The 25,262-nt window shown below is 34.9% G+C and overlaps 1 protein-coding gene across 4 annotated transcripts in view; it reads right to left on the bottom strand.

Moving 5' to 3' along the window:
* Window positions 1–7,944: 7,944 nt before the first annotated feature.
* The window catches only part of cd2ap (CD2-associated protein), a 56,755-nt gene continuing 39,437 nt past the window's right edge, over window positions 7,945–25,262 (bottom strand). For 3 of the 4 annotated variants that reach the window (XM_079889353.1, XM_079889356.1, XM_079889354.1), the window contains exons 11-19: window positions 24,228–24,264; window positions 22,522–22,584; window positions 19,656–19,809; window positions 19,241–19,347; window positions 16,044–16,156; window positions 15,281–15,367; window positions 13,283–13,461; window positions 11,770–11,833; window positions 7,945–9,395 (exon numbers count right to left, since the gene is read on the bottom strand). In XM_079889353.1, the coding sequence (XP_079745479.1) occupies window positions 9,354–9,395; window positions 11,770–11,833; window positions 13,283–13,461; window positions 15,281–15,367; window positions 16,044–16,156; window positions 19,241–19,347; window positions 19,656–19,809; window positions 22,522–22,584; window positions 24,228–24,264 (846 nt within the window). In that variant the 3' untranslated portion in view covers window positions 7,945–9,353. The remainder of the gene's footprint in view (window positions 9,396–11,769; window positions 11,834–13,282; window positions 13,462–15,280; window positions 15,368–16,043; window positions 16,157–19,240; window positions 19,348–19,655; window positions 19,810–22,521; window positions 22,585–24,227; window positions 24,265–25,262) is intronic. The other variant, XM_079889355.1, reaches the window with a different exon arrangement.

Here is a 25,262-nt window from a genome sequence, read left to right as displayed (position 1 = left end):
CTCAGTACCCTCGTCTCAACTGTCACTACTGCTAGCATTAGCTAATCCTCCTCTTTCTGGCTGCCATTCCTCTTCACTACCACTAGCATCATCCTCACTTGACTCAGATGGTATTTCCACCACTATCCTGTGGGCCTTTCAATCATGCCCTGCTCTTAAGCTCTACACATATCCAAAAAAAAAATACAAAAAAAATAAATAAATATATATATATATATACATTTATTTATAGCCAAAAAATAAAAAGTTACTGCAGATTTCCAAGAACAACAGTCACAGTAATAGTATGAATTGTAGCTGAAATATAGCTAGTGATGCATGATGTCCAATTTAGTGGACAGATGATTAATCAGAGTTTACCACAATCTAAAATCAATACTTGGAAAATTTAACAATGACATGACTAAGTGTTACTTGATGTTGCAATTTTTATTTAATTTATTAATTTTTTTTTTTTACTGGACCTGCATGAGTTTCCTAGAATAGAAGGATCTGACAGATATTCCAGAGGAACTTGGCATTTCTGGCTGGCTGTCAGCCATCTTGGTTTGGAGTGAAAAAAATCCTTATACAAGGGCTTGCCACTGGGTGGCAATGTATAGGATGATGCACAAGAGTCCACTGTAGCGGTTCATGTGCAACTTGCCTTAAAAATCCATGCATTTGCAAAAACAATTTTTTTGGAATAGCTGTCCACTGTAGTGACCACTATGCGTGAAAGGGTTAATCATAAAATATTCTGCATCACTGAAACTTCATGTCCGTCCAGCTGCTGATAAAACGGAAACAACACATGGCTGCACACTGTGAAATGATGCGTATTTTTGAACATACTCAGGGGATTCAGGCCACAGATGCAGCGTCCTGTAAAATTTTACGCAAGCATCGGTCAGTTGCTGCCATTCCTATTTTAGTTACTTATAAATTCACACAACCTTTGCTCTTTTTCCATGTTCAGCCAAAAATGATCTTAGAGCCAATAAAAACATGTTTTTCTCTCGGCTGCCTCTAAATAAACAGATTTTTTTACGTTTCTGGACCATGCACAATGATTAATTTTCAACTGTTAGAAAGGACTGAAATGTTTTTTTGTCTAGGAGAGCTTTTCCACTGATGAAAGTCTAAAAATTAATGCTAATGCATACACATTTTATATGAAATAATTATATACATTTGTAGATAAAAGCGAATGTAAAATGTAAAAGCCTCTTATAGTTATATCTCAGAGGGGAAACAACTCCACACATCCTACTTGAATACCCAACCTATTTACTCCTTTCATGCATTTTCATACTCTTTAGAGCACACATCCTGACATGAGCCCAAAGGAAAGTTTATCTAATTGAAATTTATATGTTATAAAATGTTAAATGTACAAAATATAAATAGTCTATAAAATGTATATTGTCGTTTTTATTTGCTTCCTGACAACCATAAACCCATTAAGTTTAGAAGAAAGCCCAAAAAAATCAGTTAATATAAGCAATGCACTTTCATAGGATTAGGGTAATAATGGCTTCACATCAAGTTAGTTGATTCAGTGGCTACAGGCTGAGAGGATTTGAAAAACATATTTGGCACTTAGTGTGTTCAAGTTAATATCTCACTTATATGCATATATAAATGAAAGCAATGTATGTCATTATATGTGTTAATTTGCATTAGAATTGGCTGATGGTTTTATAAGGAAGGCAGTATTACATGAACAGCAATGAAAAGATGGAAATAGGGAGAAGATCAGAAAGACAGAACGCATGCATGCATTATCAGAGAAAAATGTTGATATTCCCCACTTCAGAGGTCTGATGATCGGATGACTGATTGTTTTGATGATCTGGATGAACATTCCTTGTTGCAACTGGAATGCAAAAATACATTTAACAGCTTACCGAGATCTTTTCCCTTACTTGGTGGGGCCGAAATTCAACTCAGAGAAACAGCCCTCATCTGTCAGCATGCACAACCATCTAAAGCCATAATCTACATGCTATACTGTAGTTTAAAGGAAGAGGATGAGTAGATTAACTTTTACCAAAACTAAAGGTAAACATGGAGGACCACAACGTTCTGTATAAGTGAGATCAAATGCAAATACAGATAATAGATCTGTCTGATCTTAGATCTGTCTGAAACAGACGCTTGACATCTCACCTTTGAAATGAGGTGAATTTACACAAACTCTACTTCCTGCTTGTGCTGCTAGCCACATCTGGCGTATTAAATTGAAAAGCTGAGATGACAGGAAACACAAAAACATCTACAGCTGATATCTGAAATCAGTGTTTATCTATGTCAGTTAATATAGATATATCAGTGTTTATCTATACACTGAAACATGTGACAGCTAGCCCCCGCCTCTTTACTGTATTATTTAAAAGCATCCATTTTCTTCACAATTCATGTTCATTTATCCACACATCACATTGTGTTAGTGAAATGCAATTTAAAGTTTGGTGCAACTGATTTTAAAATGTCAGAGCCAGAGGACAGAGTGCTTTATGTGGAACAAGGTCCATTTGCACCTTTAATAGTGGCTTAGAAAGCCAAACAACTGTTGGCAGCGCATCAGAGAAATGCATTAGCAGATTCACACATATATTACAGTATTTGGAAGTAGTTGGCTGTAACGTCATGACACGTGAAAAGGCAGAATAAAGAGCAGACCTGTAACATTTCTCCACAAAAAGATGAAAATCACAACAATTTCCATGGGGATAAGAGAGATTCACTCTTTGATGCTCTTTTAAACTTGACTTTCTTCACTAATGGATGAAACACAGAGATATCATTTCATATGTAGGCTTGAAAATATAGTAGGACTAATGCACTATTACACATGATTCCATTTAATCAGTGACTATTAAAAAGTCTAGAACACAAAAACACATTCTTTGCAATGAAATAAAGTCTGATGGGGGGCCTGACAATCTGGGAGTTTTTTTTTTTTTTTTTTTTTCATTTAAACTTGGAAATAAATAGAACTGTTGATTTTTTTTCAAACAAAGTAAAGTTATCGTGTGACATGAAGAAAAACTAATTATTTTGTACAGAGGGTCAGATGTTCTTTCTTCCATTAAATTAAAAGTAGGACAAACCAAATTATGCTGTTATGCTGATAGTAAATTTGTATTAGAAAAACTGAATTAATTTAGAAAAGTCTAGTGGTCTCAGACCTTGGACTGTGTTGAAGAGTCACTTATCTACCAATTTAAAATGCATGTAATAAGGAATCCTGCCAAAATAATTAACTGATATGGATAAGACCCTGAAACCCAAGTTGCATAAATGAGAATACGACATAAATAACCAGCCAGAGAACAAGATAACCATACAACAATCTCTGTGGGTAAAAACAATAAGGCATTTTAAATATTACATATTGTACCTACCTGGCATCTTGTTATAAAATATAAACTGGCTGTTATATGCCATCAAATGTTCATTTTAAAAGTCATTGCAAATAACTAATCATTGTTCATTTTATGGAAATAAGCAATAGGTCAGTAGGTTGATGCTTTTATTATAGTGCATCTGTATGTGCTTGCTTTAGCATTGTGTTCTCCACTATTTAAAGACAGATGAATAGAAATATAAAAAATGCAGGACAATAATCTTCAAGGTCAGCACTGCAGTCCATCTGGCAAAACATCCACAAGTCTGTGGATGAAAAACCTGTGCTTGCTATGTAATTTCTAACCCCAGTGTGAGGGGTTAATAAGCAAGACCACATGAGTGAGATGCTCTATTGTTAAAAAAAAAAAAAAAAAAAAAAAAAAAGTAGTTACCTTTCAGGCACAGACAAAGATTTTCTTTCAAACATTCAATTTTCAGAAGACCATTAAACCTCAAGCCACAATGTATTTCATTATCAGGTTACCTATAAACCTTCTTCAGAGCATCGCCATGACAGGTGGCAGTGAGGGATAGACTACACTGTAAAAAAATAATCATGAGTCTTGTAATTTTCATTAAAAAAAATTGAGGTGATCATTAAAAATATTATGTATATTTTATTAAGAAAATTGTGGTTCAGTGTTTTATTGAAAATATTGAGAACATTTCACTAATAATACCAAGAGATGCATTTTCCTATTTTTTTTTAAGGAAACATACACAATTTTAAGGCTTGAATTGAGGAACTGATAAACCTCATAAAATTAAGGAAAAGGGGCTACCTATTTATTTTAAGAGAATTTATAGCTCATTTATGCGGTTTTATTTAGAGACACCATTGTTTGTTCCCAGCATGCTTTGCACATGGCTGGAAATGGAGAGTAAATCTTGAAATTAAGTGTTATTTCATGTGTTTTTGAGTAAAGGGAAACATCTGTTAATGTTTAATGTTCAGGTATGTTTGACATTTGAAAGAGTTTCTATTATGTTAAAGTTTTGATCGTTACCATTGTGCAGAAGAGTAGGGCTTATGGTTAGGTTGTGAATAACTGCATTTTTTAAATATTCTGAAGCATATTGTTACATACATGTAGCAATAACTCTGCTAATGATAGTGCAGTAACAAGTTTGATTCTGTGTTGTCCTAGCAGCATACAGTTTTTTTTATAAAACAATATATCTTAAAGTTAAATATAAACAGGTCATATCCATTCACTTGACTTCACACAATTTTGAGAATAAAAAATAATTCAAATAAAAAAGCACATTTCACTAAAAAATTTTAATTCATTATGTCATAGACTATAAATTAGGGCATTTTACATGATTTATTCAGGTAGATTCCATGAATGAAATCAAGCTTTAACTACTCAAAAATATTATGTGTAATATTGTTACCATAATTTTTTTTAAGTAAATAGCAGTACCATTTTTAACAGTGTAGTTTTCAAAGGCAAAAGATATAAAAAGCTCCTATATCACTTATACTGAACAAAATTATGAACGCAACACTTGTTTTTGCCCCCATTTTTCATGAGCTGAACTCAAAAGATCTAAGACTTTTTCTATGTACACAAAAGGCCTATTTCTCTAAAATATTGTTCACAAATCTGTCTAATTCTGTGTTAGTGAGCACTTCTCCTTTGCCGAGATAATCCATCCACCTCACAGGTGTGGCATATCAAGATGCTAGTCTTGATATGATCAGATGCTAGTAACCTGATAAGTTCTATAAGGGCCATTTCTGACGTGGTTTCTCAGAGTGACTGTTGATTAAGGGCTTTCGAAAGATTTCAATGGTACAAATCACTGCGTTCAATTGTGACTGAAGCACTTTGAGGGTGCAATAATTTCACAATAATGACTACAGATGACTGTGCATTATTCCTTTTATTTCATGCTAATAAAATCAACAAATAAAACAATAAGTGGACATAAAATTCTGATTTGAGTCTAAATCATTTAATCTTAACCTGAATTGTCCGACAGATGGATTGCTCAAATTCCGAGTGTGGGTTACTTGGCCTTCATGTCACGTTTAAAAACGTTTTGTAACTGAAAACCCAGCTTTTGCAGTGATCACTGCCAGAAATGGTTCATTTTAGTTTACTGACAGCAGAGCTGTGATGTATGATAAGACACTTGTGTAGCAAGTGTGTAGTCAAGCATAATGAATAATGGATGAGCTTAATTCCATTATCCAGTACACTTAATAAAGTAGTATACAATCATCTCCTATCTATCAGCAACCTTCACTTGTTATAAACGGCATAATCTGAAAATCAAATAATGTAATCACATGTTCCTGTTTCTGAGACTTTTAAATTGTGAAATAGAAAAAAAAAAAAAAAAAAAAAAAAAAAAACCAGCTGAATCCATCACTATGGGACCGTGACCATAGAATTTAAAAAAGGGTTGCACATTACCACACAAATTAATGGACACCATTGATAGTCACGAGTTTGGTTAAAGAAGGCTCTCTAGGAAAGAGCACAAAACAACTCTATGAGAATGACAAGACTCCATTTAATGAGTTGTCAGCTGACTTATAAATGAAACTAGTTTTTCTGAATGTTCTGAGAACATTATTTTGGCAAAATTCACTTATTTGCCTCATTCTCTGGACCAATGGCCAATGATCCTTCAGAAATCATTCTAAGATTTGGAGCTCAATAAACCTTTATTATTATTATTATTATTATTATCAATGTGGAAAATAATTTTTTGTGGAAACTATAATACATTTTTCAGGATTCTTTGATGCATATAATGTTCAAAAGAACATACTGTACAGCATGTATTTGTTGTTATAAAAAATATTTTTGAATTTTTTTGTCATTTTTGTCACTTTTGAAAATGTAATACATCCTTGGTGGATAATAATAATAAAACAATGTTAATGACTCCAAACTTCTGTATATTCTTATTGTATTAGATTATAATATCATATCATATCATATATTAATTACTTACAATGTTAGTTTCTACATAGTTGTGAAATGGTATCAATTAAGTTAATGTTCCCAATCAAATAACAGTAACTAGTGTAGCTTCACTGATCCAGTGTCAGGAGGCTGCATCAAATATTAAATTAATAATATTTAAAAAGTTGTTTCTTTAAGGCAATAAGTAGATTTTAGTTGCTAAAGGCACAAAGTTCACATTCTCACAAATTGTGTGCATTACTGTGGTGGCAGCAGTTAAATTACAGGGCTGTCTTTTTTTTTGGCAAAAGTAAGTGCAAAGCCTGTAGTCTCATAAATAATAGTGCTAGTACAGGTGTCTGAATAGCTGCAGCTTTTGAAGGGGGCATATTGTAGACCTGACAAAGACACGCGATTAAACATGATCTTGACATCTGACTGGCTTTGTTAAGATCAGTGATGGATTGGATGGATCTGTGGTGAAAACACAGACTGAGCGTCTCATGTGTTCTGGTAGGACATGTCATGGTGCTGCAGAGAAGATGTACACTGGCTCTGGGCAGCTCAGCAGATGGAAAAGTGTGTCTCTCACAGCATGGCTCTGCGTATGGATCTGTCTGAGTCCAGCTCTGCTGATTGGAGACTTTCCAAGAGTTCCCTGCCTTTTGTAACTTGTTAAAGTGCATAATTATAACATCTCAAAATGCCCTCGTTCTCCGATTGAATTTGTCAATACGAGAGCTAAAAGGCTGTATGCATATGACCTCCAGACATTAAGAATGTATTTGTAGATCTTCTAAAGGGGAAAGATTAATTGGCACCGAATGAGATGTGAATTTAATCATCATTCTTTTAGTAAAACATTTAAATTCCTTAAGTGAATCATCATCCAATTTGCATGTCCTTAATTACCACCATTATAATCAACGAGGGCTATATAGAATTAATTCGAACAAAATTGCACTTTTATTGATTGAAATTAAAATATGCTTTCATTTCAGGTAGTGTTCTAAAATCATCTCAAGTGTAACTGTCACACACACACACACACACACACACACACACACACACACACACACACACACACACACACACACACACACACACACACGTATTCATCACCGAAGATAAGAAATGTTTCTTGAGCAGCAAATAATTTCTGAAGGATCATGTAACACTGGAGTGGAGATTGATCACAGGAATAACAAACATTTTACAATATATTAAAATAGAAAACAGTTATTTTAAATTGTAATATTTAATAATATTACTATTTATTTTTGATAAAATAAAGCAGCCTTGGTATAGGCATAAGAGACTTATCCTTTAAAATCTTAAAAAAAAAAAAATACTGACCCCAAAAAGAAAACAATTTCAAATATTTCTGGAGAAAAAAAAAAAAAAAAAAAAAGTAAAAACCATAATACAAAAATCTTGAACAACTAAATAATCACAACAATCTCAGTAAATAAACATTTATTTCGTTTGGAAAAAAAAAATCTCAGCTCATGCAATTCAGTTTTAAATCATGTAAACAAGATCATTTTGATAGATGTTGTATGTGCACAACAGATCTTAAGAAATAAAATAATAAAATGGAATGTGTTCTACCCAATTTCAGACAACATAGATGACAATTTTTTCATGTACTTTCATGGGAGATCCTGTAAAGTTGGAGCATCAGAACATGAACATATTCATTAAACATGAAGAAATGGAAACCAAAAAGATTTGTCTGTTTATTGCTTTAGAGATCAACCTGACATCCTACTGTATCAGCAACTCCCGCACACTCTCACAGAGACAAACAAACAATCCCTGGTCAGGAATGCTTTTAAAAATGTATTTTCAGCTTAAGGGTTAAGAGGCCTGAGGAGTAGGCACACTCCAGTGTACCTGAGAGTGTTTTATTGATTGCATAATTCTAGGATCGGAACCAATTCACTAAAATATCAATTTTGGTCAGCAGTACTTCTACTGCACAGTTGTTAATAATGAGGTGAAAAAATACAAAAAAATACTCCTCAGAGAGCCACTCATTCCCTCTGTGCCAACCACCAGTCTATAACCTGAGGTGTTCATTGCTCAACATCTATATTTTATCATGCCAGATGTTTTATCTAGCCAACCATCCATGTAGAAACAGCAGTCAGAGAGGTTTACGCCAAAATTTCAGCGTGATTTTTGCAAGGGGGAGTAAATGCAGAACAAAACCACCGGTATTCTATGCCATTAAACCGAAGCCTAAATTGCAAAATGGATTTCTGCCATTCGTATGGTGATATGGCACCGCTTGTCGAAGCCACATTTTCTTGTGTTGGGTGTTTTAAACCAAAACACAGGTACACAATCCCAGTCAATCAGTAGACCATAAAAATATATCATGCTGTAGATCTAAGTATACACATATATATTTATATATATTTATATTGTATGAGAGCTCCCAGTATTAACACTTGTAAAAATCTTAACAGGCACGATAGTGTTACCCTGGATAGGAATGTTAGAGAAAAAACAAACAGAAATCTTCTCCCTTTTGAAACAACAACAGAATACATCATCACTAAGGAACCAAGAGTACGCCATACATTTGATAATCATCTAATGAGGCTTATATAGACAGAATGTTGCTGAGATCATGATAGTTTTCTTTAAAAACTAACCCGTCATAAAAAAAAACAAGGAAACAAGATAATCCCCCAACATTTATACAGACTCAGTAGTATTAAATGCATAATCTGCTGCACTTTTCAATAAGTGCCCAGAGTGCATATCCAGCACAGTAGTAAAGTAAGGCCTCAATCATTTTTTGTTGGCAAAAAGAAAAAAAAGAGAGGAAAACAACCATATACATCTGTCATAATTACACTTTTCTAAACCTAGAAAAAACCTAATGTGCAAATATGTGAATCTTACAATTTGTGGAGTAAGTCAGAGTGTAATGATGACGTGAATGATATCGTCCCTCCATCTGGAGGTCGCTTTCCACTCGTGACGTGACAGCGGAGCCATCGGTCCAGTTCAGGGAGCCAGATTTCATGTTGACTGTACAAGCTTCTTCAGTTTATCTATCTCCATCTGGAAATAAGCACACAAACATTTTAACATGGTGAAGTGTTGTTTGCATTATAAACCTGATCATTTTGATCATTTTCACAAAACTTTTATGTACCCAGAATATGTTGTTGTATTCAAAGCTTGCAAAGTCCTATACCTCGTCCTGGGTCGACATTTCATTCGTTTACGTTAGGCAGTTTTAATTTATATGCTGTTTAATGTTTGATGATCGCGTTAGCTTACATGTGCGTAAGCAATGCTTCTATCGCTTGTTTCTGCTTCTTCTTCACCTGTGTTTTGATCCAAAGATTCTGTACTATTTCAGAAGATGTATAATATTGCAGCCTACCATATAAAAGTGAAAACGTGGATTGCTGGAAAAGTTCGCCAATGGTGAGGAAGCGTTGTGTCATAAATTAGTTGATGTTTAACAGTAAGGTGATCATGAACGTAACAAAGTCCAACACAAAATATCTATAAAAAACATTTTACCAGCAGAAATAAAGTACAGATTACTTCTTATCCAAAGTAATTTTGGTGACTGATGCGTTAAACAACGTAGTCTTCCTTTTAAAGTTGTTAGCTTGTTCAAAGGCTGTTTCAGTTAAGGTAACTTGGATAAAATGGCATTTCATAATCATTTTCTAAATTTTCTACAAATTTGACATTTTCTAAAGAAAATGATGAAAGCTTGCCCATGTCTTTGGTTACTTCAAATGAATTTAAATTCAAATTGTAAGTCTGATTGCTTAAAAAGTAATAGCACACAAACTGTGTGGGATACATAAGGTGGTTAAGAAAAATAATATAAAAAGTATGTTACAAGATGTCGCTATCAAGCAGAAACCTGGTATCTGCGCATTCCATAAATCAATACTATTGGTCAGCCTTCATATCTTTCTGAGGGTTTTGCAAAAACGTAACCAATGAAAAGTATTAATAAGAACTTGTGACTAAACCTCATAACTCCGTTGGATCCTCAAACTGTCAGTCAAACCTAGTAACTCCACCCACCCCTCTCATGAATGAAGTGCCATGCAGCTTCGTCTTTAATAACATGAGATTTTGGCCAAATTACAGGAAAAACCGATTGACCGCATAGCTACAGCAAACTTTATAACGAAAAAGTAATGCAATTAATCATATGTTATTATACTATGGTGCTGTTGAATGCTTGATTCTGATTGGTTGACGAACAAGGTGTGCAATTATTTTCAGGGAAACGCACGGCTAAAGTAGATCCAGGCAGGTCTTGACCGCATTACAGTTCCATACAACTTCGCCAAATGATTTCAGTTACACACCGACACTGACAAAGCAAATAAATATAGCAAACAATAGGATAAAACCGACAAATTATTTCTGAGTTTTTGCCACAAAATTGTGTTTTATTATGTATTATGCATTTATTATGGGAAAGCACATATCTCTTTCTCGCGCTCTCTCTCCCACTCAAACGCACATACACACAGTAAGGACACACACTCGTGTGCTGTCAGCGCTGCTCTGACGATTTTATCGGTAGAACATTAGCAACTTAAAATCTACATGACGTTTTTCACTAGCGAGTGCAGTTTCGCTATTATCTCTCTCTCTCTCACTCTTTCATAACTGCATTAGTCTGCCATCAGTGGCTCAAGTATTTGTTACTAGCTCTAAAATAACGTTTTGAAATTAGCAACGAGGCTTTTTCAAAAGCGTTTTAATGACAGAAACCTGACAAACGTCTTGAAATACATCATCTGAACAATGTTTTGAGGCGTGGTAACCACAGCAGAATAATTGATTGACTGTTGTTAGAAAAATATTGCACACCCAACGTGTAACGGCCACTCCGCTTCGTGGTCACATTACCACCTCGGGTGTGCATTATTTTTCAAACAATTCAACAGCCCGGAGTCAATTATTCCTTACATAATATTATAATGACGCATGCAAGTGTCTGACTATTTATAAAGCCACAATATCAGCTTTGACAACAAGGTGTTTAATTGTAAAACACAGTGTTTTTTCCATTTCCTGAAAAGTAGCGTTTTTGGAGATTTTCACCAGACAGCGGCAAAGAGGTATAGAACATTTTACATCACCTCAATCACCTCTTGCCAAAATCGATACCTTGTCCTAATTTGATGCCGTACCCCTTGGTGGCTAGTAGAGGTGGAATTCTGATTCAGTATAGTTAGTTGTGTGGTCAGTAAGTGGAAGAAACACTCAGCATGAGATTCAGAGCTGAGTCAGACCCTTTGTGTTCACCCTGCTGAGTGTGGAGGCAAACTCAAGGTATCCCGCCTACATTTCATTGCCCTCAGAAACCACACTCTTGACATCCATTCACATCAAACTAACAGAATCGGACAAGCTGTAAAGAGAAATTCTGATTTAAAGATCGCTTTACCTGCAGGGCCACCCGCTTGAGTCGCTCATCGTCCAGCTCTTTTCGGAGTTCGTTAAGCTCTCTCCTGCAAAGTTATGAAAAAAGTTATAGAATTACAAAAGAAAACAGAGGTTCTAAACATTAAGTTTGCGGGTGATTTCTATGTACTTTATCTTCACTGAGACGGAATGATCTTCCCAACCCTATCCAGACAGCAGAATCCCTGACAATATTCAAACAGCTGAAAACTCTTCTCTTCTGAGAGCACCTATCTTCTTCTATGTTTTCACTACTTCTTGTATCCCTCCCTGTAGTGGTCGACCGATATTATCAGCATTTTTTTTTTTTAAATATCGGCATCGGCCGGTAAGTTTTTCTGATTGGCCGATGTGTTGGAAGCGGGACTTTTATTTTGATGGGTGGCACTGAGAACACCAGCGCCTGATCACACAGCGCTCACTCACATTCTCAGTCTTCATTAGTTTACGATCTTTGTCAGTCATATCTAATACTTTGTTAGACAGAACTGGTAAACAAAGAAAGTAAATGGTATGCGAAAAAGTAAAGCGTTGCATTTATATTATTTGTAACAGAAAAGGCAAACAATCAGACTAAAATACTGTATCATTTACCATCAACATTCAGCAAATGCACATCTATATCATTTAAACAAATCTCTGAATATCTAATAAACATTTAATTTCACAAACCTTGCAGATTTAAAGGAAACCAGCTGTGATATCTTGTGAAGTGTGCATTTGTAGCCTGCATAAACGTGTTACTGCGAGTGACGGAAGTGCAAAGTGAGTGAATGCAAACAGAAGATCAGCTTCACAAGAGACGCGATCGAAAAACTTTAAATCCTTAATTTTAAAATATGCTGTGCTATATCCAGTTGCCCACTGTCATATTCATATCGTTTTCACTGTGTGCTGTATGTAAAATTAGCGTTACCTTGTCTTTATTTGAAAAAATAGGATTACCAGTGAGCACAAAATTATCAGATTACTGAGTGCCCTGTTACAGTGTTTACTTCCTTTTTATTCACATATTCATATATTTTCAAACAATTACTTTATTTGTGAAAAATACTGTAATAGGATTGCAGATTCAAGAAGTTGCCATCTAAAGTATAAGCATGTTTATTTAAATTTATTTATATTAAAAAAATTGTTTTATTTATATAAGGATTTGTTTTCTAATGTATTTATAATTTATTAAATATTGATTAAAATAAATATAAAGTATATATATATGTATATATAAATAAATGTCGACTTTATATCGGCATCGGCCATCAAAAAACCTGTTTTAGCTGGTACTTTTCTGGACAAGTGATACTTTTTTGATACTTGCATTGCTAGCATTTCTAAAGTTATTGCCTCCTTAAGATGAATTACTTTGATGAAGATGCTTTGTATAAAAGCATCTGAAAAATGAATAGCTTTTGTGCATTATAGACATACCTCGACCAGTAGAGAATACGAGAAACCAAGCAGCATGAAAAAAACTAATACGCAGCGTTGCTACTTACGTCTGTTGTGTCTTTAGTAACCCTACAGACAGTATTAGCTCCTTCATCTGAGCCTTCAGGTCATCTAGTTCAGATCCTTTCTCCTCTTCCTTGTCAGCTTTTGGTTTGGGCTCAGGCGTAATATGGATGGATGACATTGCTTTAGGTGCCGTAGATGGTAAGGGCGATGAGACGGACGTCTGCAAGAAAAACAAAAAGTGTCTCAATAGTATGAAGTAGCAAAATATTTTTTTTATGAATGCTTATATGTGTGTTTAGTGGTGTATGCATTTCCTTTTCAAACAATACAACTGTTACATCCTTTTACTGAAATACCCTTATCTTTGATCTGTTCAAATTTCTGAACTATTTCCCTTATAGTCTGATGTACAAGGATGATTTCACTTGATTTGAGAACTTTACACAACGGCAGGTGACTTTGAACCAACAAGATGAGGTGTTTCCAGCTGAGAGGCTGATGTCATTTTCAAAATTGCTAGAAACCCCTGATTAGGAGGAACATTAATCACTACTCCACTTTAAATGTAATGAAATGAAACTGCTAAAAAATTAGATATCACCAAACCACAAGAAAAAGTCACACAAATCCAGAAGGTGGTCTGAGTTCATTTGTCCAAAGTTTGGTTCGCTTATAATTCCCATTAATCAAAACGTTTCTGATTTTTTTAAGTTTAAGTTAAGTGCTGTCAAACAATAATAAAAAAAAACTAAATTGCACATTTATCTGTAATTAATCGTGATGAGTGAAAAGTGATTCACATTTAATCTCCAACAATTACATTTTAAATATTTATTTAATGGTATCTTTTTATTAATTAATGCCAGCATAACTGATACCAATACTGCAACTGATTTCATGTCAATTTTTTCAACATTACAGCATAATTGATGAACAGATTTCATTTAGGATTTTATTCACATATATTCATCAACTCTTACACCAGTTGTGGTAAACGGGAGCTCAAGCATGTTCGATTTACGCAGCAAGTTTGAGCTTCCGCAAGAACCAATGAGGTTCGTTCTCGCATGTCAAGCAGGTTTGGTTGAGCTTCTGTTTATGTTCGCTGATCAATGTTTATATGTGAAAAAAAAAGTTATATATCTGAATTGTGTAATTGAATAGTTAACCAAAAGATCTGGTCTGATTATCTGTGGCTTCTTGAGAATACATTCCATGAAATTACGTTCTCAAGGGATTGTGAACAATCAACAACTCTGATACGATCTCGACTGAATGCCTGGCTCTTTACACGTTCATCATATAAAGCGATCGAGCCTCTTCAGTAAATCTGGACTAAACCCCTCAATTCAAATGGATTAGTTTTGCAGATAAATGGCAAATTAGGACAAAGCTGCGGTTTCAATTACATTTCTTTTAGCTTTTATATCTAAGCTTTTATACCTAAAAAACAGCAATAACGACAAAACATATCACTGATCAAACTACAACCACATTATTTGCCAAATTAATTTCAATATTATTTTATTAGTTTTTTTGGTTTCATTCCAAAAACTACCAGACACCCATTCACGACTACCATACAATCAATAGTTCTCTTTTTTGACTGAGAGATTTTGACAGAATGACCAAATATGAGAACCATCTGTGTGAAACCAGACAGTGTTTTAGTCTACTTTACATAAGCTTAATGTAAAGAACACTACATACTAAAATCCTCAGGGCTGAAACCTCATTGAAAAAGAAGAGCCAGGCATTCAGTCGAGATCGTATCAAGAGTTGTTGATTGTTCACAAACCCCTGAGAAAGTAATTTCATGGGATGTATTATTCTCAAGGAGCCACAGATAATCAGACCAGATCTTTTGGTTAGCTATTCAATTACTTGACTCAGATATTACAGAAAGGCACATAAGATTCTTGCATTAAAGGGATAGTTCAACAAAAATGAAAAATGCTGCTTTCATTCTAAACATGTATTTAATTTACAGAATCTTCTTTTTTTGTGTACTATATATTCAAGGTAAAAACCAGATCTACCTTAAGCGAATTCTGTGCAGAAGGCACGGGGTCAACTTCATCCACTTCCTCGATTTTCTCAGCTTTCTCGCAAATCTCCTTGCTCGGCTGTAAGATGTTACAGAGCGTTTTAGAAAAACATGTGAAGAGCAAAGTGCAAATAGCGCTATACTCGACAAGCATCCCATCTGGGCTTTCATTAGTAAAGCTTTTTTTGATCCAGACTGGAGAACTGCATGATCCCTTCTCTATGCCACTCTTCAACATCGCAAAAACTGCTCAAAATAGATGTATAAATCTAAAAACAAATTTTAGTGCTTATGGTATAAAGAGATTTAGCAGATACTGGTTTGAGATTGTGGTTTATGTGACATCTGTGATTTCACCCATGACATTTATTGAACTAAAAAAAAAAAAAAAAAAAAAAAAAAAAACCTACTAACACAAACTAGCACAACAATTCTGTGAACCAAGAACTTGAAAATGTATTTATTGAAGATTATAAAAATGCTGATTGGTTGATATAAATAATTATTTTGTGTTTTTCTTCTATCAAAAATGGCATTTAATGAATTTTCTTAATGAAATAATACAAATTAGTTCAAATGTTATCTCCAAGTGGAAGCATGGCACTTAATGAATGTGCTAAATAAAATAATGTCTTAATGAAATGTTATAATTAAAATGTTTTGCTTAAAAAAAAAAAAAAAAACTTTTTATGTCATTTTCTATGACTTTTGCATTAGTATATTACTGAGAGACCAGAGCTCAAGCTTCTACTCACCGATTGGCCTCTGTGAGCAGGCGGTCTTCTCCCAGGCATCTTTGGTCGCTGTGCGGTAGGGTGGGTTAACTTCTCCGAGGTAGAGGAGACATCATCAAAACTCATGAGATTAACTATGGGAATAAGACACATAAAATATTTACTTCAAACGTGAGAACAGTCTTCAGTCACAAAAGTCAAACATGATCCATCTAAGCTGAATTATAATTTAGAAGTTATATTTGAGCCAAAAAATGAGTTTGGAGCCAATTTAAAAGTCATATGAGGTAATAAAGTAAGTGTACACCCTGTCTAGATCAAAACCCAACAGAGCAGGAAATTACAATCATGACTGAGTGATGGGTATATAAAGACTGTGTCATGTTTGAAAATTTTTCAATCGATCATCTTGGTTTAGCTGTCAGTTTGATATCTTTAAATCTGGGACTTAAAATTCGGATTTTATATGCTCACCATTAACTACTTAACAATTTTATCACATCAGCCAGCCTCTGAATGGTATTTCAGAGATTACAGACATAAATCACTTGCCCTTAAGGCAGATGTCTTGTTTATTTTTCCTTTTACAGAAAGTGACATAACCTGACTTTCTGATTTTCTCTTTCTGAAGGTCTGCATTGAAATGTTCATGGCCTTTCGTGAAGATGCGATTATACCAATTTTGGTGCTACTTTGGTCAACCTTTTAGAAAAAAAGAAGCTTTTATTCAAAAACAGTGAATCTGCTCAAACGTCATTTCTTTTTGATGTTGTCATCTTTCTCATGGTTTCCTTTTCATCAATTGCCTATACTTTGAAGCAATTTTTACACATTTTCCAAGCAAAATATGGTGCCTTAGATAAAAAAGTCTTTAAATGCAGTGGCACACTGGAAGACTTTTAATTTTGTCTTCATCAGAGTATTACAAATTAATGCCAAAGAACGAATTTAATACAGACAGCTAGACTTAATTGAAACTTGTTATCAGAATAAGCTTGAGCGGAGAGATTAGTTGCACTAATCAGCCAATTAAACACATTTTGATTACTCTGCAGTGATTATAATAGTTTATCAAATGTCTGTACCTCTAACTAGTGTTGTAGTCAAGACCACCTAAACCGAGACCAAGACCAAGACAGGCCGAGACCGAGTCAAGATCAAGACCAGTGCAAGTCCCCACACGGCATGATAAAATGTGGAATATGCATATGCGGCCATTTTAAAACTCAAAGTTCCGTAAAAAATAACAATCTTGCATCACAATAAGTGTATTGTGATTGTCAAAACATTTTAGTAATTAAACAGAATTTTATTAGGTTTAGTGACAACATGTTACAATGTTTACATGGTAAAATTTCTGGTAAGCTACAATTTGTATTGCTTGACACAAATTTCACAATTTAAATTCAATTAAATTCTTGTGATTTGATTCAATATTGACTCATTTGGATAAATATTAGATACACAAGATAGGCAAACAAATCTCACATAATGCTGTAAACATACAGAGAGCTCTATCAGCTGCTATATTTAAGGTTAAAAATAACTCAAATTAAATATAATGCGTTTTTTATTATAACAACAACTTTACTTAATGATAGAAGTAAAATATAATAAATATATATATATAAATAATATATCTACACATAATTAGCAAAATAATCAGCTTTTTTTTTTCTAGTCAACTAAACGTGTTATACATATTATGGTCATTTAATGGCTTTCCTGAGGTAAATGTTATGTGACAATTTATTGTTCTCCAGCTGTTACCTCTTTCCATGGTTGAAAAACACTGATTGATCTATATTATGTATGAGGAATATACATTTCGGTAAGTTATAGCCTACTGTATCTTTCAACATTGTTTATTTGTGTGTATTTACTATTAGCTAGTAGAGATGATCGGTTCACGTGCCGCTTGAACTGAGGCACTGTCACATTTACAAGCGCCAAAACGGTATTTATTGTTTGAATTTCGTAATAGAATAGACAGAATCTGAGAGCTGATTTTTTTATATCATAAGTAACCAGCTCTGTCTCGTCTGTCGGTCTCCGTGTCCTCTTTGCCTCGCGATATTTCTGTTCGTGAGAAAATGGATGTGTGGCGTGAAAGCGTGTGAAAAGTGTAAATTGCGTGAGTCTCACGCTGAATGCTTGAGAGTTTCCCCGACGACAGCCGCGGTGACGAAACAGCTTTTCCCGCATTCATTTCACGCAAATAATTTCGTGATATGCCTCAGTTGTGGTCTTGAAATAAAATCCCGAGTCCTCTTCGTCTGAGACCGAGACGAGACCGAGTAAAAATGCGGTCGATTCCGAGACGAGACCAAGACCTTTAAAATGTGGTCTCGAGACCGGTCTCGAGAACTACAACACTACCTCTAACTAAGATTCCTAAATTAAGTCATCAAAAAAATAAGCAATTTAATTATACGAAATATTCTTTTTACAGCCAATATCTTTTAACATCCGAAAAGACTGTCATCTCCAGCTCAGGATTCAGAGTTAATTAATTTGCAATTAGGCCTATCACAAAGCAGAGACAAAGCATTCCAAGATTCAAAACTTGGTAAACCTTGAGAAATAACTTGCCAAAGACTTCTAAAGATATCCTTAAAAAAAAATTACACCCAAAGAGCCCCTACATAAATAATAAACAAGTCTCTTCCTTTATCTGTGGCTCCTTGAGAATAATAAATCCCATGAAATTATCTTCTCAAGGGTTTGTGAACAATCAACAACAATCAACAACAACTGATACGATCTCGACTGAATGCCTGGCTCTTTACATGTTCATCATATAAAGCAGTCGAGCCTCTTCAGTAAATTTGGACTAAACTGCTCAATTCATATGGATTAAATTTACGATCTCTTTATGAACTTTTTGAAGCGTCACAGGTCATTTTTAACATGAAACTAAAATCTTTGAAAAGGTGGCTGGTGCAGTATTAAGCACAAGATGGGTTGACAAATGGATAGAAGTAGGGCATGAAATCATGGAGATTACTGAGGATTTAGAACATGCTCTTTCTGTGCAAGAGGAATAATTCTGCTCCCAGAAAGTGATCCGCAGTGCTTATCCACAAACAGAGCTAGGATTCACCCACACCACAGCAAAAAAAAAAAAAAAACACACTGAGCTGAGAGAAAGGAAAAAAAACCACTGAGCGAGCCATGTTATGATCAATGAATATCAAAACCAGCAAAGAACAACTTACCCGTTTCTGAATTCTTCTCGCCGCTGTCCACAACAGTAGATTTTGGCTTGATTGGTACAGGTTCGGTCTCTGACTTTGTTCGTGAGAGGGGAACTTCTCCATTGTGCCTGTGGGATTTAAGAGGCATCACAGTCACACTCTAAATGCAAAGCTATGTTGCCATTTAGACCTTATGCGATTATAATAATATTAAATCCTTATATAATATTAAATATTATAATATTTGGGTTAATAATAAGAAGAAATATTTGGCTTTTCAATATTTCAAATTAACATTTTTATACTTGGGACAAATTATACTTTAATATTTTATATAACACAAAAATTTATATAATAATTTTAATATACTTTTTAACACCTGGGAATCTTCTGAAAAAAACAAAAAAAGCATTATAATAAAGCTTGTGACACTAACACTTGCTTGGCGGCTGGTGATGGAGTGAGAGGCAAGTCAGGTCGTTTTGTGTGGATGGAAGGACGCAGCAGTCCCTTGCTTGGAGGCACAGGCTTTTTCGGGGGGACGATGGGGCCAGCAGGTTTGGCTGGTTTCTCTGGCAAGGGCTTGACAACTTTAAAGACACAAATGACAAATATATATATATATGTTTTGAGATGTCTCATTGATCTAATTTGGATTATTAATTCATGTGTGTCTCTTCTAAGCTTCTGATAGCTAAGAGATTTAATCATCTAAATGCAGGATATTACTATAAGGTTAAGCATTTCATATAGCTCTCAATCCTTTGAAACATGCTAATTGTATGTCTATTGATTCTTGGCACACAATCACAAAAATCAGTGGAAACCCAAGAGAACAGAAGCCACTTATTTAAGTAGTGGTGTAATGCATGTAATGTACTGAACTTCTCCTAATGACATGAGGAACTTTCATAAGCGTTTACACTGACATGTATGTTTCAAAGTAGGTCAGGGGAGATTTTGGCAGGATGTTTTCACCACATCGATCTGCTTCCATCTTCTTGAATCGATGCATTTTTTCATCACACTTTCCGATATTCACATTCACAGTCTATCGTTCAATTTGTAACACTTGGTTCTAAATAAGAGAGTCCAGCTTTCAAACACCACAGAGTTTATCAGATATATATGTTCCAGTAGTGACAGACATTCATATGAATAGAAAGTACTCGGCAGGATGTCCTTGAGGCAAACACAACAGCAGATCCTCAGACATCCTGGTGCTCATAGTGCATGACAGTTTTCCTACAAAGTCAACACTTACACAAAGTTCTTCATTAACAGTATTCAGAGTGCACACACTAGATGACTTTGATGATGCCTATCAACCTTGAGCTATATTATCAACTTCGTAAATAGGGATGGTCTCGATACAGATTTCCTGCTTCAACTTTATTCCATTTCATTAGCTTTCCATTTAATTCATTTTCAATATCTGGGTATATTTCAGGTATAATGCCCATTTTGCTTATATATGATAGAGCTGCATGATTAAACGTTTCTAACACTCACACAATCTTATTCCTAAATTCAATTCAATTCACATTTACTGTATTTGTACAGCGCTTTTCACAATACATATCGTTTCAAAGCAGCTTTACAGAAAATGCAGGTTTCTACATTATGATTTAGAGTAATCTGTTATCAGAGGTGACTGTGTCCATGTAATGTCCAAGTAATGTCCATGTGTCAAAAACAGTTCTATGATCATCATAAAAAACAAATCATACAGTTAGCTAATATCATGTATTAATTTAGACAGAAACAATGAGCTCATTAAAGCAATTGATACAACAATTTGGCAGTGGCGCATGTTGCAACGATTCGCCTGTCACTGTGCCAGAACATTCAAATCTGTGTTGTTGCTACCGCTGAGCCAGGGAGAGCAGTGAATGTATAATACGGCTTCACAAACAGCCTTTTCAATCACACAGTATTGTTATTCCTCTATTGCAATAATTCAGATTATCATAGAAGTACTGGCTAAAAGTTTCTGTAAACACTGATGTCTACTTAGTGATCAAAATAGAGAAAATCACTTTTTGAAAGTAACTCCCACCAATTTCATCGTTACACAAGTACGTTGCGACAACCACCTTAAAGGTATAGCGGAGGATTTTCCCGAATTTTAGAAAAGAACCGCCCTCTCCACTTTTTGAAAAAATGCACATGCGCAACACTCTACCTGCTCCCGAGAGGGAACGCCTATTAAACGTGTGCACGAGAGAGCATGCACAAGCTAATCATAGCTTACATTAACTTTTACTAGCAGTGATTTTAAATGGATTTCTCCAAATAGCATGCCAAACTTTACCTGTCAAGAAACTTCGCGACTGAGACATCAGTGGGAAGCCCAACCTGTGTTTTGAGCGCACGCCATCGTGTGAATCGTGTGCACGAGCACATATCACGGCCTTACGTAAACATATCACCAGAATGATTGACACTTAGGAGGACCAATAGTCTTGATGATCCACCCGGAAAAAGAAAATCCTCCGCTATACCTTTAAATGTTTTAAATGTTAAATTGTTTTATTTGTCATTGAATCAGGAGATTCGTTCAAAACGCTGTTTCATCAGAGTAGCAACAACACAATGATAAATACACTGACAGCCAATCAGAATCCTGTAGAATGACATCGTCCACTGGTGTGGATGCTAATAAAGTTGTCGTCATAGTTATCTTTACAGTTATTGTTCTTGCTGTGAAGAAAAGTTATTGTTCTTTATGCCCACCCAGACTGATAAATAGAAAGTTTGAAAAAATCCTGAAATAGGATTTTTTGTTGTTGTTGATAATATTAGAAATTACTTTAATGCCACTTTTGATCAATTTAATGAATCCTTGCTGAATAAAAGTATATCTTTTTTTCTAATACAAATATACTGACCCCAAACTTTTGAATGGTAATGTTTAAAATAATAATCCAAATAATTAAACTATTTAAAACAAATCAATTATCAAAATCAACAAAGACGACTACATTGTAAGTGTGGTGATGTCGGGTTCTTGCAGTGCACATAGACAGCTTATGCTTTAGCAATCTAGTTGCATTGTGACTGCTTATCTGCAGTGAAGATTGGGTATGAAAGTGAAATGTCTGAAGGCATGAAAGCAAGAATGATTCTCTCCTCAGGTTACACAGACTCTTAATAGGCGCTCGGCAAATAATTCAATGAATAAAAAGAAAAAGAGCAAATAAGGGCCATGGTGATTTTTGTCAATAAAACTGAAACCACAGTCAGTAAGGTCAATTTCAATTTGTGGTATAACAGAAACTGGGCAGCGAACCCTTTCTTACCTTTATCTTCAGGCCGTGGCTGCGGTTGCTTCTTGTCCACACTGGGGGCCTCTGGTTTCAGGACTGAGAAACGAAGCATATTGTCTGAGTTAACAATATGTTTTTAGGTACTACAATGGAGATACAGCGGCTCCAGATCCAGCAGATAAAAAAACAAAACGACTTCTGAGACAGGCACTTGAACAGAATAGGAAACATACAGTCTATGACTTGCATTTCCTGTGTGGGTTGGAAAGACAGACCAAATCTTTGCAACCCTCTGCAAGCTTTCTATAACACAATTGGTATAATGCGGTCTCCTTTGATGCACATTCGCTTTTATTGTTTGCATGTTTCGCAGACAAGAGCTGTGAGGGACTGACTGACTGTTACAGCTGCCTTATCAAACTTCACATCTGCATTGCCAGATCATTTGATTTTGACACTCTAACAATAGTCAACTACAAGCTGTTGCATCAGTCTTAGTGGCCGTTTACACAACACCGTTTTCGACTAAAAAACTGACAACGGCATTATAAATAATGTTATAAACAAATGACACAATGTTTTCTAGAAAATGTGTTTATGAATATACAGTATAGCTGTCATGAAGTTATATTAAAGCTGTAAATTAAACCAATTACTGTTAATTATTTTATTAATTTAAAAAAAGTTTTTTTGTTTTTTTTGCCAATTTCTTTGTAAATAATGTAATTTCGTTAACACTAAATGAAAAATAAACATACATACATACATATCTATTTATACATATCTATATATATCTATTATATATATATATATATATATATATATATATATATATATATATATATATATATATATATATGTTATTAAAAAAAAAAATAATAATATATATATTTTTTTTTTTTTTTTTTTTTTTTTAAGCGAGCTGGGGTTAAACCACTGGAGTCACATGGATTTATTGATGTATTTACTACCTTTCTGGGACTTGAACGGGGTAGTTGCGTAGACTGTCAATGGAGGGACAGAAAGCTCTCAGATTTCATTAAAAACATCTTAATTTGTGTTCCGAAGCTGAACGAATGACTTACAGGTTTAGAACGACATGAGGGTGAGTAATTAATGACAGAATTTTCATTTTTGGGTGAACTATCCCTTTAAGCTAAAAATAATGATTTTCAAAATGCATCCGTGAGTGTGTGGGCACGCATGGTCTCTGTGTTCAATGCCCTAATTAAATGTGCCAAATTATCTTGCATCACCTCTAATCTTCTCACCATACACCAGCATACTTCTCTGAAAACCACAGAGGAAGCAGCTCAAATCAATATACCATCTTCCACCAGTTTATCCACTCACATACTGATGCAGACATATTGGCATGTTCCCTTCAAGTACCACTGTCAAGGCCCATCAAATCATGTCAGCTGCCTGCAGCTAACAATTGAATATCAACTAGCATCTTTTGAATCTTGAAGGTCAATGACAAGCAAAAACAAGCGAAAGATGTTTGAAGACAATGACCTTTAAACTTATCAGAGGGATTTTGTGGCTCTTATCACATATGATTGCGAGAGTTATTGAGCATTATTTCAGCAACCAGAATACGTTTGATGACACTTTAAGCTCTTTTTATACCTCAAAGATCTCACAGCAGCTTGAAATGAAAAGAGAAGAGTAAAGTGATGTAATCAAATTCATGCAATCAGTGAGATGTGAAATGGTATGTTAAAAATGTGACATACCTGTGGTTTTGGATGGTGGTGGGGGCTTCTTTGGCTTCTGTGGAGAAACAACAAAATATGAGAATGCATTGAAAATCAGGGATTTAAAATCTAATTTAAACCTGGAAATAAACTTTTAGGTCTGTGAAAAAGGACAATTTGTGAGAACTGACAGACTGTCACATGATTTTGCTTCCATTGAAGCACAACATGCTCTTTGGATCATTCTCAAATTATGCTGGAGAACATGGTTTTACCCAAACACAATAGTTCATGGAACTTTTAATAATAATAATAATAATAATAATAATAATAATAATAATAATAATAATTTGTTACATTTATATAGGGCTTTTCTGGGTGCTCAAAGCGCTTTACATATGGAAGGGGGAAATCTCCTCAACCACCACCAATGTGCAGCATCAACCTGGATGATGCGACGGCAGCCATATTGCGCCAGAATGCCCACACTGCTTACTAGTGGAGGAGAGACAGAGTGATGAAGCCAATCTGTATATATGGGGATGAATAGGAGGCCATGATGGACAGAGGCCAATGGGCAAATTTTGGCCAGGATGCCGGGGTTTAACCCCAACTCTTTTTCCGAAGGACATCCTGGGATTTTTTTTTCTTAATGGATGTAATAGACCTTATTGTGACTGCATCTTCCACCAGTTATTATCCACTCACACACCAATGCAGAAATATTGGCATGTTCCCTTTAAGTACCACTGTCAAGGCCCTTCAAATCACGTCAGCTGCCTGTAGCAAATAATCGGACATCAACTAGCATATTTTGAATCTTGAAGGTCACTGACAGGAAAAAAGAGCAAAGAAGTTGTGAAAAAGAACTCAATTCAGTATCCATCCACTATATGAGATGTGCCCAGCACAGAAAACTGAGTGCGAGTGCAGAATTTAGTTTTTTTTTTCTGCGTCTTCTTGCGCTTGAAGGGTTTAAAACCACATTAAAATGCGCGCACAGGAATTGATAGGCGTAATCGAAATTTACATTTTATAACAAATATCTGATTCCTGACCTTGAGTATCCGATTT

Source organism: Squalius cephalus, assembly GCF_949319135.1.
Source record: "Squalius cephalus genome assembly, chromosome: 12".
NCBI classification, from domain to species: domain Eukaryota; kingdom Metazoa; phylum Chordata; class Actinopteri; order Cypriniformes; family Leuciscidae; genus Squalius; species Squalius cephalus.
Note: the sequence above shows the minus strand (reverse complement) of the source record. Positions and strands in the feature narration are given on the sequence as shown.